We start from the raw sequence: 25,122 nt of genomic DNA on the forward strand, positions 1-25,122 counted from the left end.
GCCATCCTGTCTGACACTGCAGTGCCACTCCTAGATGGGCCAGGTGTTTGTGCCACTTGGATCGCTTAGCTTAGTCATCCAGCTACCCTATTGCACCTCTTTTTCTTCTTTGCATTATGTGCTGTTTGGGGCCTAGTTTTGGAAAAGTGCCATCCTGTCTGACACTGCAGTGCCACTCCTAGATGGGCCAGGTGTTTGTGCCGCCCACTTGGGTCGCTTAGCTTAGTCATCCAGCGACCTCGGTACAATCTTTTCACCTAAAAACAATATTGTGAGGTGTGAGGTGTTCAGAATAGACTGGAAATGAGTGGAAATTAATGTTATTGAGGTTAATAATACAGTAGGATCAAAATTACCCCCAAATTCTGTGATTTTAGCTGTTTTTATATTTTTTTCAAAAATCATCCAGATCCAAAACCAAAACCCGAAAGGGTGGTTTTGGCAAAACCAATACAGATCCAAAACACGAGCGAGGATCCAGATCCAAAACCAAAACACAAAAAGTGCCCGCCGCACATCTCTACATTTAATTGTTGCATAATTTATGGTGCTCTCCACAATTTAATTTCTCTGATCTTCAAGAAAAAGTTTAAGGAGCTTAGAGTTTTACAATGCACTTTTCCAGGATATCCTCGGTGAGCTTAGCAATCATCTTTCCAGCAACAGGAAAGAAGCCCAAGAATGATTCCTTTACTTCAATTTTGTCACATTCAATATGGACGTATCTGATTACTTCACATATCTGATCAGTGTAGGACAAAGAGTGCTTCCAAAATACTATTGTCTTTTTGATGATAATACCCAAAAGGATTATAAGATCATTCTGAATCTTTGGCAATAAATATAAAACACATATGGATTAGAATACTTAATTCTTACAAAATATCCTTTCAAAATGGGATCAAAATAATTTGACTCAATTCCATAAAGTTTTCTTTATTTGCCAATGATGTGTCCTCTTTGTGACCACAAAAAAGGAAGGTTCTGGTAAAACAGAAACAAGGTTTTGTCTAAAAGCCAATGTAAAACATCCCTTCAATTCTCCATCTCCTTTACCATTGAAGCTTCAACACTGATCCCAAGGTTTTCCAATTCTCCAGATATGTGACATGCTGCTCAGTAGCCTCATGGTCAGACACCTTTGTGTTAGCCTCCGCCATGCTTGAAACTCAGTGACAAAGCTGGATGTCCCCATTCCTTTGTCATCAAGAGTATATAAACCTCAAGCAAAAACAGGACACATTTTCTTTGATGGCAAGTAAACCATCCATTCTCAAAATGTTCTCGTCATGTGGCAGAGACTTATAGAAACATGCAGTGTTTTAATTGCACTGAAAGGACTATCCATATTTTGGAAGGGACTATTCCCTCTCTTATTAAGGTCAACCCTCAAGTCATTTGGAACTGTAATTGGCCAAGCGGTGAGATCAAATATATAGAAAATATATGTCCCCCCATTATCATCATAATGCTTCTGCTGTTGCTGTCTTATTTGCTCCCAGTCATTTAAGTCCCCTTGTGAAGATGTTTCCTGTACTTTCTCTTCAGATTCCTCCGCTTGAATAATCTAAAGGACTTCTACTTTTGTAACTGATGTTGAAGACATCACAAATGTAAAAATTGACCCAGACATTGTCTGAGCAACCTGTTCTCTTGCCTTCTTCATCTTTCGTTATTGGAATCCACTGGATCTAATTTGCTTCATAATATGGGTGTTTTCTGGAAAATATGATCCAAACCATAGTTTGCAATATCACTATGATGCATATAAATCTGTTCTAATTTATGTGACACATCACAAAATATTAACATGGGAAGTTACATTTTGTTTATATTAACCTACAAACCCATTGACATGGAGCAATTGTCATGCTGGTAGACATTATGTTTCATAATAATCACACAAACACGCATTGTGTTACAGGAACAATAAAAAAAATTTTTACTGGACCACAGAATCTATCTATCTATCTATCTATCTATCTATCTATCTATCTATCTATCTATCTATTTGTCTGTCTGTCTGTCTGTCTGTCTGTCTGTCTGTCTGTCGGGGATCAGTATGAAATGCCGGCGGACGGGATCCTGACTGTCATGATCCTGACAGCAGGATCCCATCCCCCATAATGCCGGCAGTGAGGGGAGTGCTAGAAAGCCCCTTGCGGGCTCGTTGATCTTGCTACGCTGCGGGCATGGTGACTCACTGCACTCGCTACAGGTTCTACTCTCCCACTATGGGTGTTATGGCTGCGGCGGTGGCATTTCCCCATTAGTCGGGATTCCGGCGTCGGCATTATGACTACCGAGTTCCCGACTACCGGTATTTTAAGCACTTCCCGCCTGTCTGTCTGTCTATCTATCTCTCTTGCTTTCACACATAATTAATATTAATGTTAAGGGTTTAAACAATGTATCACTGACCACATTGCTACTAAAGAGTAGTCAGGGCCATAACTAGGTGTGTGCAGAGGGGGCATCGCACATAGCGCTGCATGGTAGAGGGCGCTGTTGGTGGCACTTGTCAATTATATGTTTTAATTACTTTCACTTGCAGCTTCCCCCCTTTTTGTAGTCCCTACCCCATCCACTGTTAATACCTATACAACATTCATGAAATTAAGTTGAAAGCTCTTTGTTATTCAGTCACACTGTCCTTTATTACATTTCAAGATTCTTACATACCCGGGATTCAAACCCATCGCCTGTGGCATTGCAGTCAGACACTTTATTAATTGAGCGATCTGCCCTTGCATAGACAGCTAGAGAATTCTAACTATTTGAAGCTTACCTTGTACTTTGTGAAAAAATGATCAGCATTGCAGCTGAGCAGATCTATGTAGTGTGTGGCTGCAAGGGATTGGATGTGTGGCTACACACTACATAGATCTGCTCAATTGCAATGCTGATTTTTTTTTTTTTTTTTTACAAAGTGCAGGTAGCTTCATATTGTTAGAAATTGCATAGTTTTATGCAGCTCTGCACCCTAACCCTGTGCTGTAACTGGGCCCCAGTTCTCCACTCTGTGCTCTGTAAGAGATTACGCAATATACATTACTACATTCCCCCACCAATGCTTGTTCCATCCTCCGCCCTGTCCACTCCCCCTGTGCATCCGCAACCATCTTTGTGTCAGTCTCTCTGTCACCAACCTGCATGCAACGTCACCCATGCAAGCCCCTCCGTGTGTCCCTCGTCTCACCATGTGCACATAAAATTAAAGGTGATAAACATAACCTGCAAATAAGCAATAATAAAATAAATATATAAAAATATAATAAATATAACAAGTCAGGGGCTATTTAATAATGCCAGAGTCTACTGCGCATGTGCAGGTCTCTGGGAACATGGCGGCAGCACCTTGTTCCCGGGGACACCTCCACTGTGCATACGCAAATCACTCAGAAATGGCTGCGGCAGCCATTTTCCAAGTGATCTTTGCCCGCACCGCTAACGCCCGCCACTTTCAATCACACTTCATCGATGGGCAGAACAAATGGACGCAGCCACTGCGTATGGACGTGCAGCTGCATCCATCTCTGAATTAGTCCTGCATTCCATGACTGCATTGGCTTCACTGTGACTGGTAGTGACATCCTATTGGAAGTCACATCTGTCAGTCACAGACACTACAGGCAGTCCCATTGGGAGGTGTTTCCTCCCACCGGGACTGCCAGATCGGGATGCGATTCTATGGGCTGCAACCGATGTAGTCCATAGAAGATGGGGATTTGCTCATGCGCAGTCGTACCATGGCATCTGCATCAGCACGGCACCTACTGGATCCACTGCTTAGGTGCCGGGACCTGGGGCTGACAGCTGGCTGTCTCCTCTCCGGGCATGGGGGTAGCGGCAACCTTATATTAAATGTAGGTAGGAGCCGCCGCTGCTCATTTCAAAACAATTATATTAAATACTATATACAGTAGGTATACAGTATAGATGTAAAGACAGAAGACAGGCATTAGTTTATATAAAATAAAATATTATGTCATTTGGCCTAATTTATCCTGATTTTCAGTTTTGTAGCATTGACAAAGATGAAAAGTATACAATCGTTTATTATATAGTTACTTTATTGTTTTACTAGTTACCCGCCCATTAAAATTACAGATCAACATAACAGTAATGCCAGTTCCGGCAGCTGAGCATGCCCAAATGGAGCAACACTTGGATTGCTCCATCGGGCCCATCTAGCGGTCACCAGCGCACAAAACACTTTAATTCCTCCCATAGAGGTGAGGAGCAGCGTAAGCCTTTTATTATATAGTATAGTATAAAAATGTATTTAAATTTATTTAACTATATTTTCATGCCATGTAAATGTCTGTTATATAGCTAATCCTTAATTTGTTAGTGACAATTTTACATAATATCATCCAAAATGTATGTAAAGATGGTGCATCAAAGTCTACAGTGCTGACTGCATATATTAATGGTTATATTGCACCACCTACAGCTCATTCTCAGTACTACAGGTCAGAATTATTGATACACCTGATGAACTGATTTTTGTTTTTGTCTTTTTGCTAACCACATACAGCAGTACACAAGGCACTATGAATAAGATAACACTTACACCAGTGGATCCTGTGACAGGTTACTGTTATAAAGTGTTCCAGTTGCAGAGTAACATCAACTATTTTCCCCCGGCGCCCATGTAATAAAGGGTGTGGTGGTCTCAAAAAGAAAGGGGCATGGTCACGCGATAGTATACCCAATTAAAATTATGCCGCACAGTAGCACAATCTTATCCACATTACACCACATAGTAGTGTTATGACACACATTAGTGCTCCTTAAACACAAAGTCCACAGCAGTAGCGCCCCTTATACAATGCCCACAGTAGTAGTGCCCCTTATGCAATGTCCACTGTAGTGGTAGTGCCCACAGTGGTAGTGCCCCTTATGCAGAGCCCATAGTAGTGGTGCCGCTTATGCAATAACCCCAGTAGTAGTGTCCCTTATGTCCCCAGGAGTGATGCCCCTCATACAATGCCCTCATTAGTAGTGCCCCCAGTAGTAATGTCCCTGTGTAGTACTAGTAACTCCCAACTTTTTTGAAGTGGAAAGAGGGACCTTTGGTGCGGTGCAGCCCCCCCCCCCTCCCCGCAGAAAAAGGGACGTGACCTCGCGAAAGGGGGCAAGGCTTCGCGGGAGTGCCGCAATCGCAGGTCACAACCCCGGTTTTTGTCACTGAGGAGGCATGCCCTGTGCCCTGTGAGCTGCTGGCATGCCCCCTCTCCCTCTGGCTCCACTGAATAGACAGTGTGCGCATGTGTACAGCATCTATTCAGCGAGTAACAGAGCCTCCCAACTGCCCCACCGTGGGACACTGCACCCCGTGGGTGGGACAGCGGGACAGTCCCCAAAAAATGGGACTGTCCCGCGAAAATCGGTACAGTTGGGAGGTATGCTGTAGTAGTGCTGCCTGTAGTTATGCCCCCAGTAGTTTAGCCCCTAGTTGTAATGCCTCCGTAGTTATGCCCCCAGTAGTTTAGACTAGAGATGAGCGGGTTCGGTTTCTCTGAATCCGAACCCGCACGAACTTCATGTTTTTTTCACGGGTCCGAGCAGACTCGGATCCTCCCGCCTTGCTCGGTTAACCCGAGCGCGCCCGAACGTCATCATGACGCTGTCGGATTCTCGCGAGACTCGGATTCTATATAAGGAGCCGCGCGTCGCCGCCATTTTCACACGTGCATTGAGATTGATAGGGAGAGGACGTGGCTGGCGTCCTCTCCATTTAGATTAGGGTTGAGAGAGAGAGAGAGAGATTGACCTGAGGCTGTGATACTGTAGAAGAGAGTGCAGAGTTTAGTGACTGACGACCACAGTGACCACCAGACAGTGCAGTTGTTTGTTTTATTTAATATATCCGTTCTCTGCCTGAAAAAAACGATACACACAGTGACTCAGTCACATACCATATCTGTGTGCACTGCTCAGCCCAGTGTGCTGCATCAATGTATATATATATCTGACTGTGCTCAGCTCACACAGCTTATAATTGTGGGGGAGACTGGGGAGCACTGCAGTGCCAGTTATAGGTTATAGCAGGAGCCAGGAGTACATAATATTATATTAAAATTAAACAGTGCACACTTTTGCTGCAGGAGTGCCACTGCCAGTGTGACTAGTGACCAGTGACCTGACCACCAGTATATATATAATATTAGTAGTATACTATCTCTTTATCAACCAGTCTATATTAGCAGCAGACACAGTACAGTGCGGTAGTTCACGGCTGTGGCTACCTCTGTGTCGGCACTCGGCAGCCCGTCCATAATTGTATATACCACCTAACCGTGGTTTTTTTTTCTTTCTTTATAGTCATACTAGTTACGAGTATACTATCTCTTTATCAACCAGTCTATATTAGCAGCAGACACAGTACAGTGCGGTAGTTCACGGCTGTGGCTACCTCTGTGTCGGCACTCGGCAGCCCGTCCATAATTGTATATACCACCTAACCGTGGTTTTTTTTTCTTTCTTTATACATACATACTAGTTACGAGTATACTATCTCTTTATCAACCAGTCTATATTAGCAGCAGACACAGTACAGTGCTGTAGTTCACGGCTGTGGCTACCTCTGTGTCGGCACTCGGCAGCCCGTCCATAATTGTATATACCACCTAACCGTGGTTTTTTTTTCTTTCTTTATACATACATACTAGTTACGAGTATACTATCTCTTTATCAACCAGTCTATATATTAGCAGCAGACACAGTACAGTGCGGTAGTTCACGGCTGTGGCTACCTCTGTGTCGGCACTCGGCAGCCCGTCCATAATTGTATATACCACCTAACCGTGGTTTTTTTTTCTTTCTTTATACATACATACTAGTTACGAGTATACTATCTCTTTATCAACCAGTCTATATATTAGCAGCAGACACAGTACAGTGCGGTAGTTCACGGCTGTGGCTACCTCTGTGTCGGCACTCGGCAGCCCGTCCATAATTGTATATACCACCTAACCGTGGTTTTTTTTTCTTTCTTTATACATACATACTAGTTACGAGTATACTATCTCTTTATCAACCAGTCTATATTAGCAGCAGACACAGTACAGTGCGGTAGTTCACGGCTGTGGCTACCTCTGTGTCGGCACTCGGCAGCCCGTCCATAATTGTATATACCACCTAACCGTGGTTTTTTTTTCTTTCTTTATACATACATACTAGTTACGAGTATACTATCTCTTTATCAACCAGTCTATATATTAGCAGCAGACACAGTACAGTGCGGTAGTTCACGGCTGTGGCTACCTCTGTGTCGGCACTCGGCAGCCCGTCCATAATTGTATATACCACCTAACCGTGGTTTTTTTTTCTTTCTTTATAGTCATACTAGTTACGAGTATACTATCTCTTTATCAACCAGTCTATATTAGCAGCAGACACAGTACAGTGCGGTAGTTCACGGCTGTGGCTACCTCTGTGTCGGCACTCGGCAGCCCGTCCATAATTGTATATACCACCTAACCGTGGTTTTTTTTTCTTTCTTTATACATACATACTAGTTACGAGTATACTATCTCTTTATCAACCAGTCTATATTAGCAGCAGACACAGTACAGTGCGGTAGTTCACGGCTGTGGCTACCTCTGTGTCGGCACTCGGCAGCCCGTCCATAATTGTATATACCACCTAACCGTGGTTTTTTTTTCTTTCTTTATACATACATACTAGTTACGAGTATACTATCTCTTTATCAACCAGTCTATATATTAGCAGCAGACACAGTACAGTGCGGTAGTTCACGGCTGTGGCTACCTCTGTGTCGGCACTCGGAAGCCCGTCCATAATTGTATATACCACCTAACCGTGGTTTTTTTTTTCTTTCTTTATACATACATACTAGTTACGAGTATACTATCTCTTTATCAACCAGTCTATATATTAGCAGCAGACACAGTACAGTGCGGTAGTTCACGGCTGTGGCTACCTCTGTGTCGGCACTCGGCAGCCCGTCCATAATTGTATATACCACCTAACCGTGGTTTTTTTTTCTTTCTTTATACATACATACTAGTTACGAGTATACTATCTCTTTATCAACCAGTCTATATTAGCAGCAGACACAGTACAGTGCGGTAGTTCACGGCTGTGGCTACCTCTGTGTCGGCACTCGGCAGCCCGTCCATAATTGTATATACCACCTAACCGTGGTTTTTTTTTCTTTCTTTATACATACATACTAGTTACGAGTATACTATCTCTTTATCAACCAGTCTATATATTAGCAGCAGACACAGTACATTGCGGTAGTTCACGGCTGTGGCTACCTCTGTGTCGGCACTCGGCAGCCCGTCCATAATTGTATATACCACCTAACCGTGGTTTTTTTTTCTTTCTTTATACATACATACTAGTTACGAGTATACTATCTCTTTATCAACCAGTCTATATTAGCAGCAGACACAGTACAGTGCGGTAGTTCACGGCTGTGGCTACCTCTGTGTCGGCACTCGGCAGCCCGTCCATAATTGTATATACCACCTAACCGTGGTTTTTTTTTCTTTCTTTATACATACATACTAGTTACGAGTATACTATCTCTTTATCAACCAGTCTATATATTAGCAGCAGACACAGTACAGTGCGGTAGTTCACGGCTGTGGCTACCTCTGTGTCGGCACTCGGCAGCCCGTCCATAATTGTATACTAGTATCCAATCCATCCATCTCCATTGTTTACCTGAGGTGCCTTTTAGTTGTGCCTATTAAAATATGGAGAACAAAAATGTTGAGGTTCCAAAATTAGGGAAAGATCAAGATCCACTTCCACCTCGTGCTGAAGCTGCTGCCACTAGTCATGGCCGAGACGATGAAATGCCAGCAACGTCGTCTGCCAAGGCCGATGCCCAATGTCATAGTACAGAGCATGTCAAATCCAAAACACCAAATATCAGTAAAAAAAGGACTCCAAAACCTAAAATAAAATTGTCGGAGGAGAAGCGTAAACTTGCCAATATGCCATTTACCACACGGAGTGGCAAGGAACGGCTGAGGCCCTGGCCTATGTTCATGGCTAGTGGTTCAGCTTCACATGAGGATGGAAGCACTCAGCCTCTCGCTAGAAAAATGAAAAGACTAAAGCTGGCAAAAGCAGTAGCACCGCAAAGAACTGTGCGTTCTTCGAAATCCCAAATCCACAAGGAGAGTCCGACTCCAATTGTGTCGGTTGCGATGCCTGACCTTCCCAACACTGGACGTGAAGAGCATGCGCCTTCCACCATTTGCACGCCCCCTGCAAGTGATGGAAGGAGCACCCGCAGTCCAGTTCCTGATAGTCAGATTGAAGATGTCAGTGTTGAAGTACACCAGGATGAGGAGGATATGGGTGTTGCTGGCGCTGGGGAGGAAATTGACCAGGAGGATTCTGATGGTGAGGTGGTTTGTTTAAGTCAGGCACCCGGGGAGACACCTGTTGTCCGTGGTAGGAATATGGCCGTTGACATGCCTGGTGAAAATACCAAAAAAATCAGCTCTTCGGTGTGGAAGTATTTCACCAGAAATGCGGACAACAGGTGTCAAGCCGTGTGTTCCCTTTGTCAAGCTGTAATAAGTAGGGGTAAGGACGTTAACCACCTCGGAACATCCTCCCTTATACGTCACCTGCAGCGCATTCATAATAAGTCAGTGACAAGTTCAAAAACTTGGGCCGACAGCGGAAGCAGTCCACTGACCAGTAAATCCCTTCCTCTTGTAACCAAGCTCACGCAAACCACCCCACCAACTCCCTCAGTGTCAATTTCCTCCTTCCCCAGGAATGCCAATAGTCCTGCAGGCCATGTCACTGGCAATTCTGACGATTCCTCTCCTGCCTGGGATTCCTCCGATGCATCCTTGCGTGTAACGCCTACTGCTGCTGGCGCTGCTGTTGTTGCTGCTGGGAGTCGATGGTCATCCCAGAGGGGAAGTCGTAAGACCACTTTTACTACTTCCACCAAGCAATTGACTGTCCAACAGTCCTTTGCGAGGAAGATGAAATATCACAGCAGTCATCCTACTGCAAAGCGGATAACTGAGGCCTTGACATCCTGGGTGGTGAGAAACGTGGTTCCGGTATCCATCATTACTGCAGAGCCAACTAGAGACTTGTTGGAGGTACTGTGTCCCCGGTACCAAATACCATCTAGGTTCCATTTCTCTAGGCAGGCGATACCGAAAATGTACACAGACCTCAGAAAAAGAGTCACCAGTGTCCTAAAAAATGCAGCTGTACCCAATGTCCACTTAACCACGGACATGTGGACAAGTGGAGCAGGGCAGGGTCAGGACTATATGACTGTGACAGCCCACTGGGTAGATGTATGGACTCCCGCCGCAAGAACAGCAGCGGCGGCACCAGTAGCAGCATCTCGCAAACGCCAACTCTTTCCTAGGCAGGCTACGCTTTGTATCACCGGTTTCCAGAATACGCACACAGCTGAAAACCTCTTACGGCAACTGAGGAAGATCATCGCGGAATGGCTTACCCCAATTGGACTCTCCTGTGGATTTGTGGCATCGGACAACGCCAGCAATATTGTGTGTACATTAAATCTGGGCCAATTCCAGCACGTCCCATGTTTTGCACATACCTTGAATTTGGTGGTGCAGAATTTTTTAAAAAACGACAGGGGCGTGCAAGAGATGCTGTCGGTGGCCAGAAGAATTGCGGGACACTTTCGGCGTACAGGCACCACGTACAGAAAACTGGAGCACCACCAAAAACTACTGAACCTGCCCTGCCATCATCTGAAGCAAGAAGTGGTAACGAGGTGGAATTCAACCCTGTATATGCTTCAGAGGTTGGAGGAGCAGCAAAAGGCCATTCAAGCCTATACAATTGAGCACGATATAGCAGGTGGGATGCACCTGTCTCAAGCGCAGTGGAGAATGATTTCAACGTTGTGCAAGGTTCTGATGCCCTTTGAACTTGCCACACGTGAAGTCAGTTCAGACACTGCCAGCCTGAGTCAGGTCATTCCCCTCATCAGGCTTTTGCAGAAGAAGCTGGAGACATTGAAGGAGGAGCTAACACGGAGCGATTCCGCTAGGCATGTGGGACTTGTGGATGGAGCCCTTAATTCGCTTAGCAAGGATTCACGGGTGGTCAATCTGTTGAAATCAGAGCACTACATTTTGGCCACCGTGCTCGATCCTAGATTTAAAGCCTACCTTGGATCTCTCTTTCCGGCAGACACAAGTCTGCTGGGGTTCAAACACCTGCTGGTGAGTAAATTGTCAAGTCAAGCGGAACGCGACCTGTCAACAACATCTCCTCCTTCACATTCTCCCGCAACTGGGGGTGCGAGGAAAAGGCTCAGAATTCCGAGCCCACCCGCTGGCGGTGATGCAGGGCAGTCTGGAGCGACTGCTGATGCTGACATCTGGTCCGGACTGAAGGACCTGACAACGATTACGGACATGTCGTCTACTGTCACTGCATATGATTCTCTCCCCATTGAAAGAATGGTGGAGGATTATATGAGTGACCGCATCCAAGTAGGCACGTCACACAGTCCGTACTTATACTGGCAGGAAAAAGAGGCAATTTGGAGGCCCTTGCACAAACTGGCTTTATTCTACCTAAGTTGCCCTCCCACAAGTGTGTACTCCGAAAGAGTGTTTAGTGCCGCCGCTCACCTTGTCAGCAATCGGCGTACGAGGTTACATCCAGAAAATGTGGAGAAGATGATGTTCATTAAAATGAATTATAATCAATTCCTCCGTGGAGACATTGACCAGCAGCAATTGCCTCCACAAAGTACACAGGGAGCTGAGATGGTGGATTCCAGTGGGGACGAATTGATAATCTGTGAGGAGGGGGATGTACACGGTGATATATCGGAGGATGATGATGAGGTGGACATCTTGCCTCTGTAGAGCCAGTTTGTGCAAGGAGAGATTAATTGCTTCTTTTTTGGTGGGGGTCCAAACCAACCCGTCATATCAGTCACAGTCGTGTGGCAGACCCTGTCACTGAAATGATGGGTTGGTTAAAGTGTGCATGTCCTGTTTATACAACATAAGGGTGGGTGGGAGGGCCCAAGGACAATTCCATCTTGCACCTCTTTTTTCTTTTCTTTTTCTTTGCGTCATGTGCTGTTTGGGGAGGGTTTTTTGGAAGGGACATCCTGCGTGACACTGCAGTGCCACTCCTAGATGGGCCCGGTGTTTGTGTCGGCCACTAGGGTCGCTTATCTTACTCACACAGCTACCTCATTGCGCCTCTTTTTTTCTTTGCGTCATGTGCTGTTTGGGGAGGGTTTTTTGGAAGGGACATCCTGCGTGACACTGCAGTGACACTCCTAGATGGGCCCGGTGTTTGTGTCGGCCACTAGGGTCGCTTATCTTACTCACACAGCTACCTCATTGCGCCTCTTTTTTTCTTTGCGTCATGTGCTGTTTGGGGAGGGTTTTTTGGAAGGGACATCCTGCGTGACACTGCAGTGCCACTCCTAGATGGGCCCGGTGTTTGTGTCGGCCACTAGGGTCGCTAATCTTACTCACACAGCTACCTCATTGCGCCTCTTTTTTTCTTTGCGTCATGTGCTGTTTGGGGAGGGTTTTTTGGAAGGGCCATCCTGCGTGACACTGCAGTGCCACTCCTAGATGGGCCCGGTGTTTGTGTCGGCCACTAGGGTCGCTTATCTTACTCACACAGCGACCTCGGTGCAAATTTTAGGACTAAAAATAATATTGTGAGGTGTGAGGTATTCAGAATAGACTGAAAATGAGTGGAAATTATGGTTTTTGAGGTTAATAATACTTTGGGATCAAAATGACCGCCAAATTCTATGATTTAAGCTGTTTTTTAGGTTTTTTGGAAAAAAACACCCGAATCCAAAACACACCCGAATCCGACAAAAAAAATTCGGTGAGGTTTTGCCAAAACGCGGTCGAACCCAAAACACGGCCGCGGAACCGAACCCAAAACCAAAACACAAAACCCGAAAAATTTCTCTAGTTTAGACCCCAGTGGTAATGCCCCCAGAAGTTTAGCCCCCTGCAGTTATGCCCCCAGTACTTTAGCCCCCAGTGGTTATGCCCCCCAGTAGTTTAGCCTCCAGTGGTAATACCCCCAATGGTAATGCCCCCAGTAGTTTATCCCCCTGTAGTTTAGCCACCGTAGCTATGCCCCCAATAGTTATGTCTCCAGTAGTTATGCCCCCAGTAGTTTAGCCCCCTGTAGTTTAGCCCCAGTGTCAATGCCCCCAGTAGTTAGCCCCTGTAGTTATATGTAGTGTGCTGCTGGGTGTAATATGTTGGGGGGGTGTAATATATAGTGTGGTGCTGGGTGTAATATAGGTAGGGTGGCTGTGTAATATGTAGTGTGCTGCTGGGTGTAATATGTTGGCGGGGTGTAATATATAGTATGCTGCTGGGTGTAATATGTTGGGGGGGTGTAATATATAGTGTGCTGCTGGGTGTAATATAGGTGGGGGGCTGTGTAATATGTAGTGTGCTGCTGGGTGTAATATGGGGGGCTGTGTAATATGTAGTGTGATGCTGGGTGTAATATGTTGGGGGGGGTGTAATATATAGTGTGCTGCTGGGTGTAATATAGGTGGGGGGGCTGTGTAATATGTAGTGTGCTGCTGGGTGTAATATGGGGGGCTGTGTAATATGTAGTGTGCTGCTGGGTGTAATATGTTGGGGGGTGATATATAGTGTGCAGCTGGGTGTAATTTAGGTGGGGGGGGCTGTGTAATATGTAGTGTGCTGCTGGGTGTAATATGGGGGGCTGTGTAATATGTAGTGTGCTGCTGGGTGTAATATGTTGGGGGGTGATATATAGTGTGCAGCTGGGTGTAATTTAGGTGGGGGGATATGTAATATGTAGTGTGCTACTGGGTGTAATATGGGGGGGCTGTGTAAAATGTAGTGTAATGTGCACTGGGTGTAATATGGGTGGGGCTGTGTAATATTCTGTTTGGTGTAATATTGGTGTCTGTGTAATATGCTACTGGGTGTAATATGGAGGAGGCTGTGTAATATACTATTGGGTGTAATATGGGGGGGCTGTGTAATTTGTAGTATGCTACTGGGTGTAATATGTAGTGTGCTGCTGGGTGTAATATTGGGGGGGGGGGGCTGTGTAAAATGCAGTGTAATGTGCACTGGGTGTAGTATGGGTGGGGCCGTGTAATATTCTATTGGTTGTAAAATGAGGGTCCGTGTAATATGCTATTGGATGTAAAATGGGGGGGGGGGGGGCTGTGTAAAATGTAATGTGCTATTGGGTGTAATATGGGTGGTGTATGCTGTGCATAATGCAATGTAATAGGGACACTGTGTAATATGAGGGAAGGGGGACTGTGTAGAATGTAATGTAATACTGGGTGTAATGTGGGTGAGGCTGGGATGCGGTCGAAATACAGACGCCGGAATCCCGACCGCCACAATCCCGACATATTCTCCCTCCGTGGGTGTCCACGACACCCATAGAGGGAGAACATAATAGTGTGCCGAGCGTAGCGAGGCACCGTGCCCAGAGCCGGCCCTAACCAATATGATGCCCTAGGCAAGATTTTGGCTGGTGCCCCCTAGCACCACCGCTGGTTCCGCCTCTGACCTTGTACCCCCTATATTTTAAATAGGAACAGTTCGCACATTTGGCGCACAACCCAAAAAAGGGGTGTGTTTTTGCTGACAAGGGGCATGGCCACACAATAACCCCATTTCCAATTATGCCACATAGTACTGCAACTTTATTCACATATGATCATGCGATAGTGTCCATAATTCATATTACATCCCACAGTAGTATCACTTTACCTTATAAACGTTACTCCTCACAGTAGAGCCCCTTATTCACATTGCATCACACTGAATTGCTCCTTATTCACATTACACCACACCCTATTGCTCTTTATTCACATCAGAAGACACAGTAGTGCCCTTTCTATACGCAACGCCACATAGTAGAGTACCTTATACACATAATGCCACACATTAGTAATGCATTTACACACATTCCACACAGTAATGCCCCTTACACATGAGACACCTTATTAATGTCCTTATAAACATAATGCACCTTACACATTATGACTACCTTTATTAATGCCCTTTTACACATAATGTCCCTTACACATATGCTGCACATTATTAATGCCCTTATACACATAATGACACACACAGTGCCCCCTACACATTTGCTGCACATTATTAGTGCCCCTATACACATAATGACACACATACAGTAGTACCCTGTTACACATATGCTGCACATTATTAATGCCCTTATACACATAATGACACACATAGTGCCCCTTACACATATGTTGCACATTATTAATGCATTTTTACATGACACACATAATGCTCCTTACACATATTCCAAACACTACTGCACAACCAACCCACTCACATGCACACAGCACTCACACTGCCACTAACACTGTGACCTCTGCTTCTGCTTGGATACAGATGTGTCCTCATAAATATTGCCTCAATGCTAACGTCGGGAACACCTTTTTTTTTTATGAAAATGCATCTTATTTGCATTGCTATATGGTTAGGATACACAAGCAGCTTTTGCTGATTAAAATGATATGCAGCATGCCTATATACTGTGTGAGACTGTGGCTGTATCTGCATATGAAATGCTACACACAGAATATAGGCATGCCACATATCATTTTAATCAGCAGAAGCTGCTGATGCCCCTAGGCATATCAAATGCCCTAGGCAATTGCCTAGTTTGCCTATGCCTATGGCCGGCTCTGACCGTGCCCGCAGCGTGGCGAGCGAAGCCAGCCCGCAAGGGGCTGCGTTCCGCTCGCCACCCCTGTCGGGATTGTGTGGTCGGGATTCCGGCGTCGGTATTTCGACTGCCGGGATTCCGGCCGGCGGCATTTTGTACTGATCCCGTGAGGCTGTGTATAATGTAATGTAATATGGTACTGGGTGCAATATGGGGGAGGTGGGCTGTGCATAATGTAATATATTATGGTGCTGTGTACAGGGCCATAACTAGGGTGGGGCAAACTGTGCCTTGCACACTTCTCATGCGGACACACCGTCTGCACTTACCCGTCTCTGTCTGCATAGCTGTTGACAGCTGCAGTACTGTCTGCTGTGTATATTACAGCAGGCAGCGCTGGGCACCCCGAGTGTCAACTCCCGTGTGGTGTTGCTGGAGACGTGGAGCGGTGGGTCCCGGACCAGCTTGCAGTGGAGGGTGAGACATGGAGCTGCGGGTCATGCTGAAGTGCTACTGTCTACCATGGTGTAAGTGCTGCTATTTGTACTATAGCTTACACCTGCCATTGCAGGACACACCCCTGAGTGGCAATAAATACGCCCATAGGTGGACCTAAACACGCCCTTTGGGTGGAGCATGACACACACCCTCAACAGAAAGTTCGGCGTATTCTGCTGGGTGTGGTATGATAGATAGATAGACAGTGTCTAGTTAGACAGTCAATAGATAGACACCATATGTTAGACAGACATTAGGTCGACAGGGTCAAAAGGTCGACATGGAAAAAGTAGACAGTACAAAAGGTCGACAGGGTCAAAAGGTCGACATGAAAATGGTCAACCTAAAAAAGGTAGACACTGTTTTTTGCATTTTTGTGGTTTGTGTGGATAGTTTTGTAATCTGGGACCCCTAATTGTAGAAAGACATACCCTCGCGGGGCTCGCTTCACTCGCCATGCTTCGGGCTCGGTTTATAACCTACTCTATACCGACATGGATAGAGAAGGTATGAAAGGTCCAAAAACATGTTACATTTAAAAAATAATGTCTATCTTTTTCATATCGACCATTTTTATGTTGATCTTTTGACCCTGTCGACCTTTTGTACTGTCTAACTTATTCATGTCGACCTTTTGACCCTGACGACCTTTTGACCCTGTGGACCTAATGTCTGTCTAACCTATGGTGTCTATCTATTGACTGTCTAACTAGACACTGTCTATCTATCAACCGGATACCATTCTGCTGCCTCTTGGAATCTCCCTGAAACTAGTTTTCAAAAGTAGGCAAGTATGCTGTATATATGGATAGGGGTGGTGCAGCGGCATCGGTACATACAACTCAGTATATGGATGAATATCCACATTTAAGGACTAATTCATAATTTTGTACACAAATGCAATCGCAATTGCGATTTTATAGGCTACAGAGCAGCTAATGATGGCAAGTGCTGCTGCTGACCAGAGGATAAAAGAGACACCCATCAAAGCCATCACAAACTCAATCGCAGCCCACACACAAAAAACGAAGAACACAAAGCTTAAAGGTTGTCCTATGGCTTTACAGACTGGACACAACAGTAGTGACTTAGATGCCATGTTTTTTAGCATGTACGAGCTTGCAGCCATCAGCAGATAAATGCCGTGAATAACGGCCATGACACGCCTACGTTTTCCCAACCAAACGCCCACTTCTGTCATTTACTTTTACATTAAATACTCAGTGCAAGTGGGATCGCAGCAGCGACACTGCGCATGTGCATTGCGATTGCAGCACATGTGCAGTCTGTCGATAATCGCATCATTGCGTGATAATCGGCCATGGTGTACAAATTTGAATTAGGCCCTTAGTTCCATACATACAATGCAAGTGTAATTGGGTCCGACTTGTATGCTATGTTGCAAAAGTCCGATAATGTGTACTGTATAGAAACACTAAAGGCGGTATCCAATTAGCCGCATTAAAAAATTGGGTGCGAAAAACAGTGACCTGCAGTAATTTAGCACAGCTAATTGGATACCGCCCTAAGCCTCATCATAAGTGGATGAAGGTGTCTTAAGGCCCATACACACTGGACGATTTTGAGCTGAAAGGAGCTCACTTTTGGTGTTTTGAGTTGCTTTCAGCTCAAAACCGCCCAGTGTGTAATATGCCCCGGCGATGAGCACTGATGCGCGCTCCGCTTCATGAACGGTGGGGTGAACGGCTTTCTATAGCGTCCTGCTATGGAAATCTGTTCACCCCGCTGACATCGCTGGGCAGGAAGGAAAAGCGCTCAGTGTGTATGCACTGAGTGATTTTCAGCCCAGCGTTGTCAGCGATCATCACTATGCATACATGCTGGGCAAAAACACCCAGAGTGTATGCACCTTTACAGTCATCGCAGCAGTAAGGCGGCAAGGACTGGTCTGGGATATAAGGATTATGGCAGAACATCATTTAGGGGGGTGTAGCACGTTATGCCGGCGGTCGGGCTCCTGGCGGCCAGCATACCGTCACTGGAATCCCGACTGACGGCATACCGAAAGCTGGGCGAGCACAAATTAGCCCCTTGTGGGCTCGCTGCGGGCATGCTATCTATTCTCCCTCCTGGGGGGTCGTGGACCCCCAAGAGGGAGAGGAGCTGTCGGTATGCTGGCGGTCGGGATTCCGGCGCTGATATACGGCAAACTGAAGACCACCCCATTTAGGGTGGCTCTCCACTGACCTTTTACTCTAACACTGGCACATAAAATCAGATATCTATGATTCTTTTGCTATGGGTTGTACTAGCCTCTAGCTGGCGTTTTAGAGAAAACTTGTAGACTTCCCACTGTGTATGAGGCTGATTCTGAGTCACATGCACTGACAATGTCGGGCGTAGTGGAGCATGTAACTTCTCCTGTGCATGCGTCTAGATGGTGTGCATATAGAGTCTGAGTTACAGGTGAGGTGTACAGGAGATGCACAGGCTCCATAATGTAGTTGGCATCCCTGGGCAGTGGTGGGGAGGTGTTTAGCACATGTATGGAGATGGTATTATGTGCATGATATCACCAATGTGTTGCAGAAAGTGGCATTGCACACAGATGCTCAACTGCTTACATAGGTGACCATACTTGGATGGAGAAAATGCTCCTGCCATGGGGCCTGTGGTGCATCTAAAGATGCGACATGGATACAGCTGTACAGGATCAGAATCAGCCTCTATAGGCTATGGGGTAAACATAAACAAAGGAACAAGTCTTATTCTGAAAAATGCTACTACATTGCAAGTCAAATGATGATGAAGTGGGGACAGTAGCATTTGTAACAATAGTTTCTAGTGTCAGACCCATTTACGCATGTAAAACACCTTAATAAGACACTCCAGTTTGTGCGAGACCTTAAGATTATTTAAGGGGTGAGTAATAGTTACACAATTTCATTCATTTTGCAAATGTAACAATTTTATTCTGGTCATTTTTCAAAAATCTTGCAATAATATAATTTATAGTATCTCCGTGTGAACGCATTTCGCTGCCAGTGCACCACATTTCGCCACAAATGCACTGCATTTCCAATGATAAGTTAAAAGGTCTTGAACATAGCATTATGAATGGAGATGTAACGTGAATGAATTCACTAGATGGTAACTTCTTAATTGCTGAGAAGAAAAACAGTAAAACCATCTATTAGTATGTAACTAAAACCTTCTTCATGTTCTTGTTGCAGGTGGCTCCTACATGATGGAACAAGAAGAGAATAAGAGGACACGGACAGCGTACACAAGAGCTCAGCTCCTGGAGCTGGAGAAAGAATTCCTCTTTAACAAATATATCTCGAGACCAAGAAGAGTGGAACTGGCCGTCATGCTCAACCTGACCGAAAGACACATAAAGATATGGTTCCAGAACCGCCGTATGAAGTGGAAGAAGGAAGAAGACAAGAAGAGAGGGAGAGGAAGTGATCCAGAACAAGACTCTGTGGTATCTTCTGGAGATGTCATAAAAGAGGAATGTATGGGGAACACTCAGCCCACCAGGGACTTAGTGCTTTCTCCTCCTCTACCAACCTCGTCATCCTCACAAGTCAACTCTATGTCATCGTCCGGATCACTCAGACAGCTGGAAAAACGATAGGGATAATACATTACTTCATATTGTAACTAAAGTATTAAAGTATATTGGATTCAATGGACCTAAATCAGATATATCAAAGCAGGTTATGGAATGAGCCCTCTGGACCTGTCTATTAAATCTGCATGTGAACTAAGCTTTATGTAATAGCTAAAAGCAATAACCAACAGTTCTGCCACACTTCCCCACTTTCATTACGTATAAGGTGACTCTTCCCCATGTATCACATCATTCTGTAATCATACTAGAGCGAAATGCGTGATGTCAGTGAAGACAGAGAATACGCAAATATTGCCTGCTATTGCGGTGAATTGTGACTTTCCACACAGCAGCCTGGGGCTGATGCAGAGATGAATGAGCAACTGTTTGCAGAGTGTATCTAGTGTGTTTTTACACTGTGCATGATTCAGAACTCGCAAGCAGAGGGTGATGCAGGGGCATCTGTAATTCTGATGCATCTCCACTTACAGCTGAAGGGGTGCAACTGGGCTGTAATGAGTTGAGTTAACATAGGCAATCTTCATGGGGGGGGGTCGACGGAAATGGGGGCTATGCAAATTTGGCCGGAGGCGTAAATACATCTGTTTTCAGATGTATCGTATGCACAAAGGATAGGGCTGGGAAAAGTGTGCACTGATAATGGTGACGGGTCACAAACCAACGCACACATCACTTTCTGTCCAACCCAGGGTTGGACTGGTCCACAGGGGTGTAGGGGTAACCCCCAGTGGGCCGCACTGTGTGGGCCCCCACCTCCTCCTCTAGAGAACAGGTTCCAGACTGTGCACTTGAAGTATGCATAATACAAATGATACCTTATACTGCACAGGACTATGATGCATTTTCTGTAGTACATTGCTTTTATTAATCTGGTACATTATCATGCATGCACTAGCAGTATTTACTATATATATATATATATATATATACACACACACGCATACACACACACACATACAGATCTCAAGGGACCCAGACCATGCATTTTCTAATGATTGACCAAGCCTTTGTGGTGGCTGGCCACACCCCTAATCATGGGCCCCTACAACTACATTCCCCCGATGGGCCCTTCATTCCCCAGTCCGACACTGGTCCAACCCCCGTGTGAACAGTGACGCGTGTCTTGTATTCAGCTATGCATCAGCTCCTCTGGCTACGTTGCTCAGATGCCCTTTTTTTCTATATTGGCTTTTATAAAACTGACCTGTTGAACATGAACATGTGCAAACTAGATCATTGCAGTTATTAGAAATGTCTGTATTTCTGTACCCCGTAATCATACATTGGAATGTGAAAATAACACTTTGGGATCTGTGGAATAGTACATTAGGACACATTTAATTTTATTCAACTCTCGGAAACTGTTAAAAGTGGATTGAAAATTTGGGGTGTGCAACTGCAACCCCTGAGGTCAGTCGCTGTCTGTGTATGCAATAAACTGTATTTTGGTATTTTATTTTAAATAAAGATGACTGTACAGAACTCTATATGTGATATCATAAACCTTAGGGGCAAGTGAGACGTGTTTCCAGGAATACTCTGATCTTGTTCCTGCCTCCTCCGCTGCTGAGCCAGAGACATTTTAGGTTCAACTACTTGTCTCAAAGTGGGACCTGATTGCAAACAACAAGTACAGTCTGATAGGCATCCCTTAGACAATAATATTGACTCATGGTCTGGAGGCTATTAATTCTATTAAGAACAGGCAAACACACTAGTGTGTGACTGTGTGAGCATTGTACATTTCAGATAGACTTTTACAAAACACTTAAAAGATAAATATTGTGAAGATAAATATTATTAAACATTAACCCACAGGGTCAAGTTTGAAAATATAAACCATAAGCCAGGGGTATTCAACATGCGGTCCTTCCGCTGCTGTGGAACTGCACATCCCAGCATGCCCTGCCACCATTTTAACATGCCCTGATAGCATAACTGTGGCAGGGCATGCTGGGAGGTGTAGTTCCACAGCAGCTGGTGCGCTGCATGTTGAATACCCTTGTCATAAGCTTTATCGAACTGTATAAGATATACCCACTCCACACCGAGAGGAGGATGGAGCGGGTTCTCATTACTAGTGCCCCTCTTACCTGTCAGTGGCAGGAGGTGCTGGAGCATAGACACAACTGTGGTGGTAGGGATGATCATCGACCATCGATGTTCCCAAATCATAGATGGTATATAACCGATGTAGAATATTTTTACCATCAATGGTGCATAACCAGATGGTTATACATCATTGATGATAGCTATTTGCAGGATTTTTTTTTTGTTTTGTTTTTTTGACATTTACAATGCTGCTATTGCTGCACAGTGCTGTCAGGGAACGGGATAGGGATGGACATCGGCCATTCGAAATAATCGATGGTATTTGACCGATGATAACTACTTTTACCATCAATGGGGGAGAACCAGATGGTTTCCAGCCATCGATGATAAAGAGCTATCAATTTTTTTTTCCTCTAGGGTGTCTGGGACTAAAGTAATTGGGACCATCGATGGGCAAAACCATCTATGGTTCCCTTACAGATGGTTGCCCACCATCGAGGTTATCCACCGATGGTACCATCTATGGTAATCATCGATGGATAACCCACCGATGGACATCCCTAGAATGGGATGTCCCGCCTACTTGATAACCTGAGCTCGGCCTGGCTCTCACACAGAATCAGGGCCAGCAGCCACCCATGTGCATAAACAATGGTAATACCATTCATGTCAATGCACGGAATAGTTACCTGCCATCGATGAAATGTGTCACCATCGATAAAGGTAACACCAGTGGTAATGAATTAACTGTCAGTGTCTATAGGCGCTGTCCTATGGCAAGTCCGGAGTATGGCCTACTTATGTGAGCAATTGAGCTCCTGTGTATGCAACTACTTTCAGTGGCACTCCCATAACACGCCCATATAACAGACTCGTTCGCACGCTAAAACACCTCCCTGTCACTGCTCCGGAACGGCCACTTCATTTTCAACACATTTCTAAGACTGTGAATCGCCCGTGTGCTCTGAGCGTAACGTCACCTCCATGCACACCCTATCTTGATGCTTACGCAGTGCGACATATAAACATGTGTGTCCGACATCGGTAGTACATGTGACTCATAATCAGCCCTAGTATATGGCGGATGAATTCCATACAGCGCTGTTTGTGGGGGAACAGAGCATTTTGGAATAAGCAATAAGAGCTAACAATCTAATAGAAAGAATTAGGGTGGGATACAGCAACGTTAAAACTGCGGCCTAACCTAAGAAAATGGTGTTTTTGGAGGTTTGGGTGCTTTTTTTTATATACACCAAGCTCCAGAATGCAATATATTCTGAGGCTTGGATACGGTGGACAATGCCATCAGAAGCCTATGGTTTTCTATTCGGGTTTCCCCTAAGAGGGATATAATCAGATTCATCCCAGCACCCCATGAGCTGCATGCTTCACTTGATGCATGCGCAGAAGGACTCCCAGAGCCTAGACCCGGACGTCCTTCTATCGCAAAGGTACAGCTCTTAACGGAATAGCTGTCCATTGTGATTTGCTTCAAGTATACTGCAGTAATAAACGCCGTTATGCTTGTGATGACTGGTGCAATACATTGCATGTAAAATGCGCTGCGTCATACATGCTGCTCTTACAGAGCTGTTCAGGGTCAGACGGGCCCATAAGGGTACAGGGGAAACCTCCGGTGGACCCTACTGCATGGGGGAGAGGGGGGGGGGCACCCACTCCTTCCTCTAGGAATCAGGTTCCAGACTATGCATTTGAATTATACATATACATTCAGGGCCGGTGCTAGGGTGTTCGGCGCCCCCCTGCAAACTATAAATTTGCGCCCTCCCATATTCGCGCCGGGAAAAGGGGTGTGGGCTCACAAGTAAGGGGCATGGCCACACAATAGTACCCCCATTTAAAATTACGCCACAATGTAGCACAATCTTATTCCTCTTATACATAATGCCCCACCCGTAGTAGTAGCGTCATATGTAATGTACCCCAGTAGTAGTAGCATCCTTATACATAATGCCCCCCAGTAGTAGTAGTATCCTTATACATAATGCCCCCCACAGTAGTAGTAGCATCCTTATATGTAGTGCGCCCCCAGTAGTAGACGCGTCCTTATACGTAGTGCACCCCCAGTAGTAGACGCGTCCTTATACGTAGTGCACCCCCAGTAGTAGTAGCATCCTTATATGTAGTGCGCCCCCAGTAGTAGACGCGTCCTTATACGTAGTGCACCCCCAGTAGTAGACGCGTCCTTATACGTAGTGCACCCCCAGTAGTAGAAGCGTCCTTATACGTAATTCCCCCCTAGTAGTAGTATCGTCCTTATTCGTAATGGCCCCCCCAGTAGTAGCGTTGTTTCACAAAATGCCCCCCCAGTAGTAGTAGCGTCCTTACATGTAATGCCCCCCCCCAGTAATAGCGTCATTATACGTAATGCCCCCCCAGTACTACCATCCATAAAGTGCGCGTACACAGACATGCCTCACACACACACACACACACAATTCACACATATATACACACACATACACACCCACCATATACACACACACACACACACACCGTATGCACACACACACCCACCATATACACACCATATATACAAACACACACTTCTCTCTCATCCTCTACTTACCTAAGCCAGTCTCCCTCGGTACAGCAGCCTGGTCCGTGTAGCCCCGCCCCCTTCTGGTCCGTTTAGCTTCGCCCCTTCCGTCCCGTTTAGATCCGCCCCCTTCAGTCCCTTACACAGCCGCTGCCACACAGGTGAGGGGAGGGGAGGGAGGGAGGAGGCTTTTCACGCTGCAGGCTCCGCTGTCAGTGACTGTCACAGTCATACAGTGACAGACACAGCAGCAGCAGGGGGGCCAGGACGGCGCAGCAGGGAAGGAATGCAGAGCAGGGGGAGCGCCTCTCCGTCCCAGCGCCTCCCTGCACTGCATCCCCTCGCTGAGCGGGTAGCGCCGGGCCTGTATACATTATACTGCACAGGACTAAGGAGTATTTTCTACAGTACATTGCTGTTATTGATTTGGTCCATTATCATGCTTGCACTAGCAATATTTACTAGATATATTTATCAAGGCACCCAGACCATGCACTTGTTGGTTAGCCAAGCATCTAAGCATGGGCCCCTACCACTGCATCCCCCTGGTGGGCCCTTCATGATGCAGTCCGACACTGGAGCTATTTGTCCAATGAATCATTTGGAGAATCTCAGCTGGCACAATTATACGGAAGACTGAGCTGATAAACTCCCCATACTACTCCACTCACTCTGCTCACATCTAACCCAATCATCTGACCTTTCTTCT

General features: G+C 45.6%; 1 protein-coding gene across 1 annotated transcript in view; it reads left to right on the forward strand.

The window, feature by feature from the left end:
- PDX1 (pancreatic and duodenal homeobox 1) overlaps positions 1-19,804 on the forward strand; it is a 60,255-nt gene extending 40,451 nt beyond the window's left edge. The window contains exon 2 of the mRNA XM_063957032.1: positions 19,398-19,804. Within this exon, the coding sequence (XP_063813102.1) occupies positions 19,398-19,804 (407 nt within the window). The remainder of the gene's footprint in view (positions 1-19,397) is intronic.
- The last annotated feature ends 5,318 nt before the right edge of the window (positions 19,805-25,122 follow it).

This window comes from Pseudophryne corroboree, chromosome 2, assembly GCF_028390025.1.
Source record: "Pseudophryne corroboree isolate aPseCor3 chromosome 2, aPseCor3.hap2, whole genome shotgun sequence".
Lineage (NCBI taxonomy): Eukaryota > Metazoa > Chordata > Amphibia > Anura > Myobatrachidae > Pseudophryne > Pseudophryne corroboree.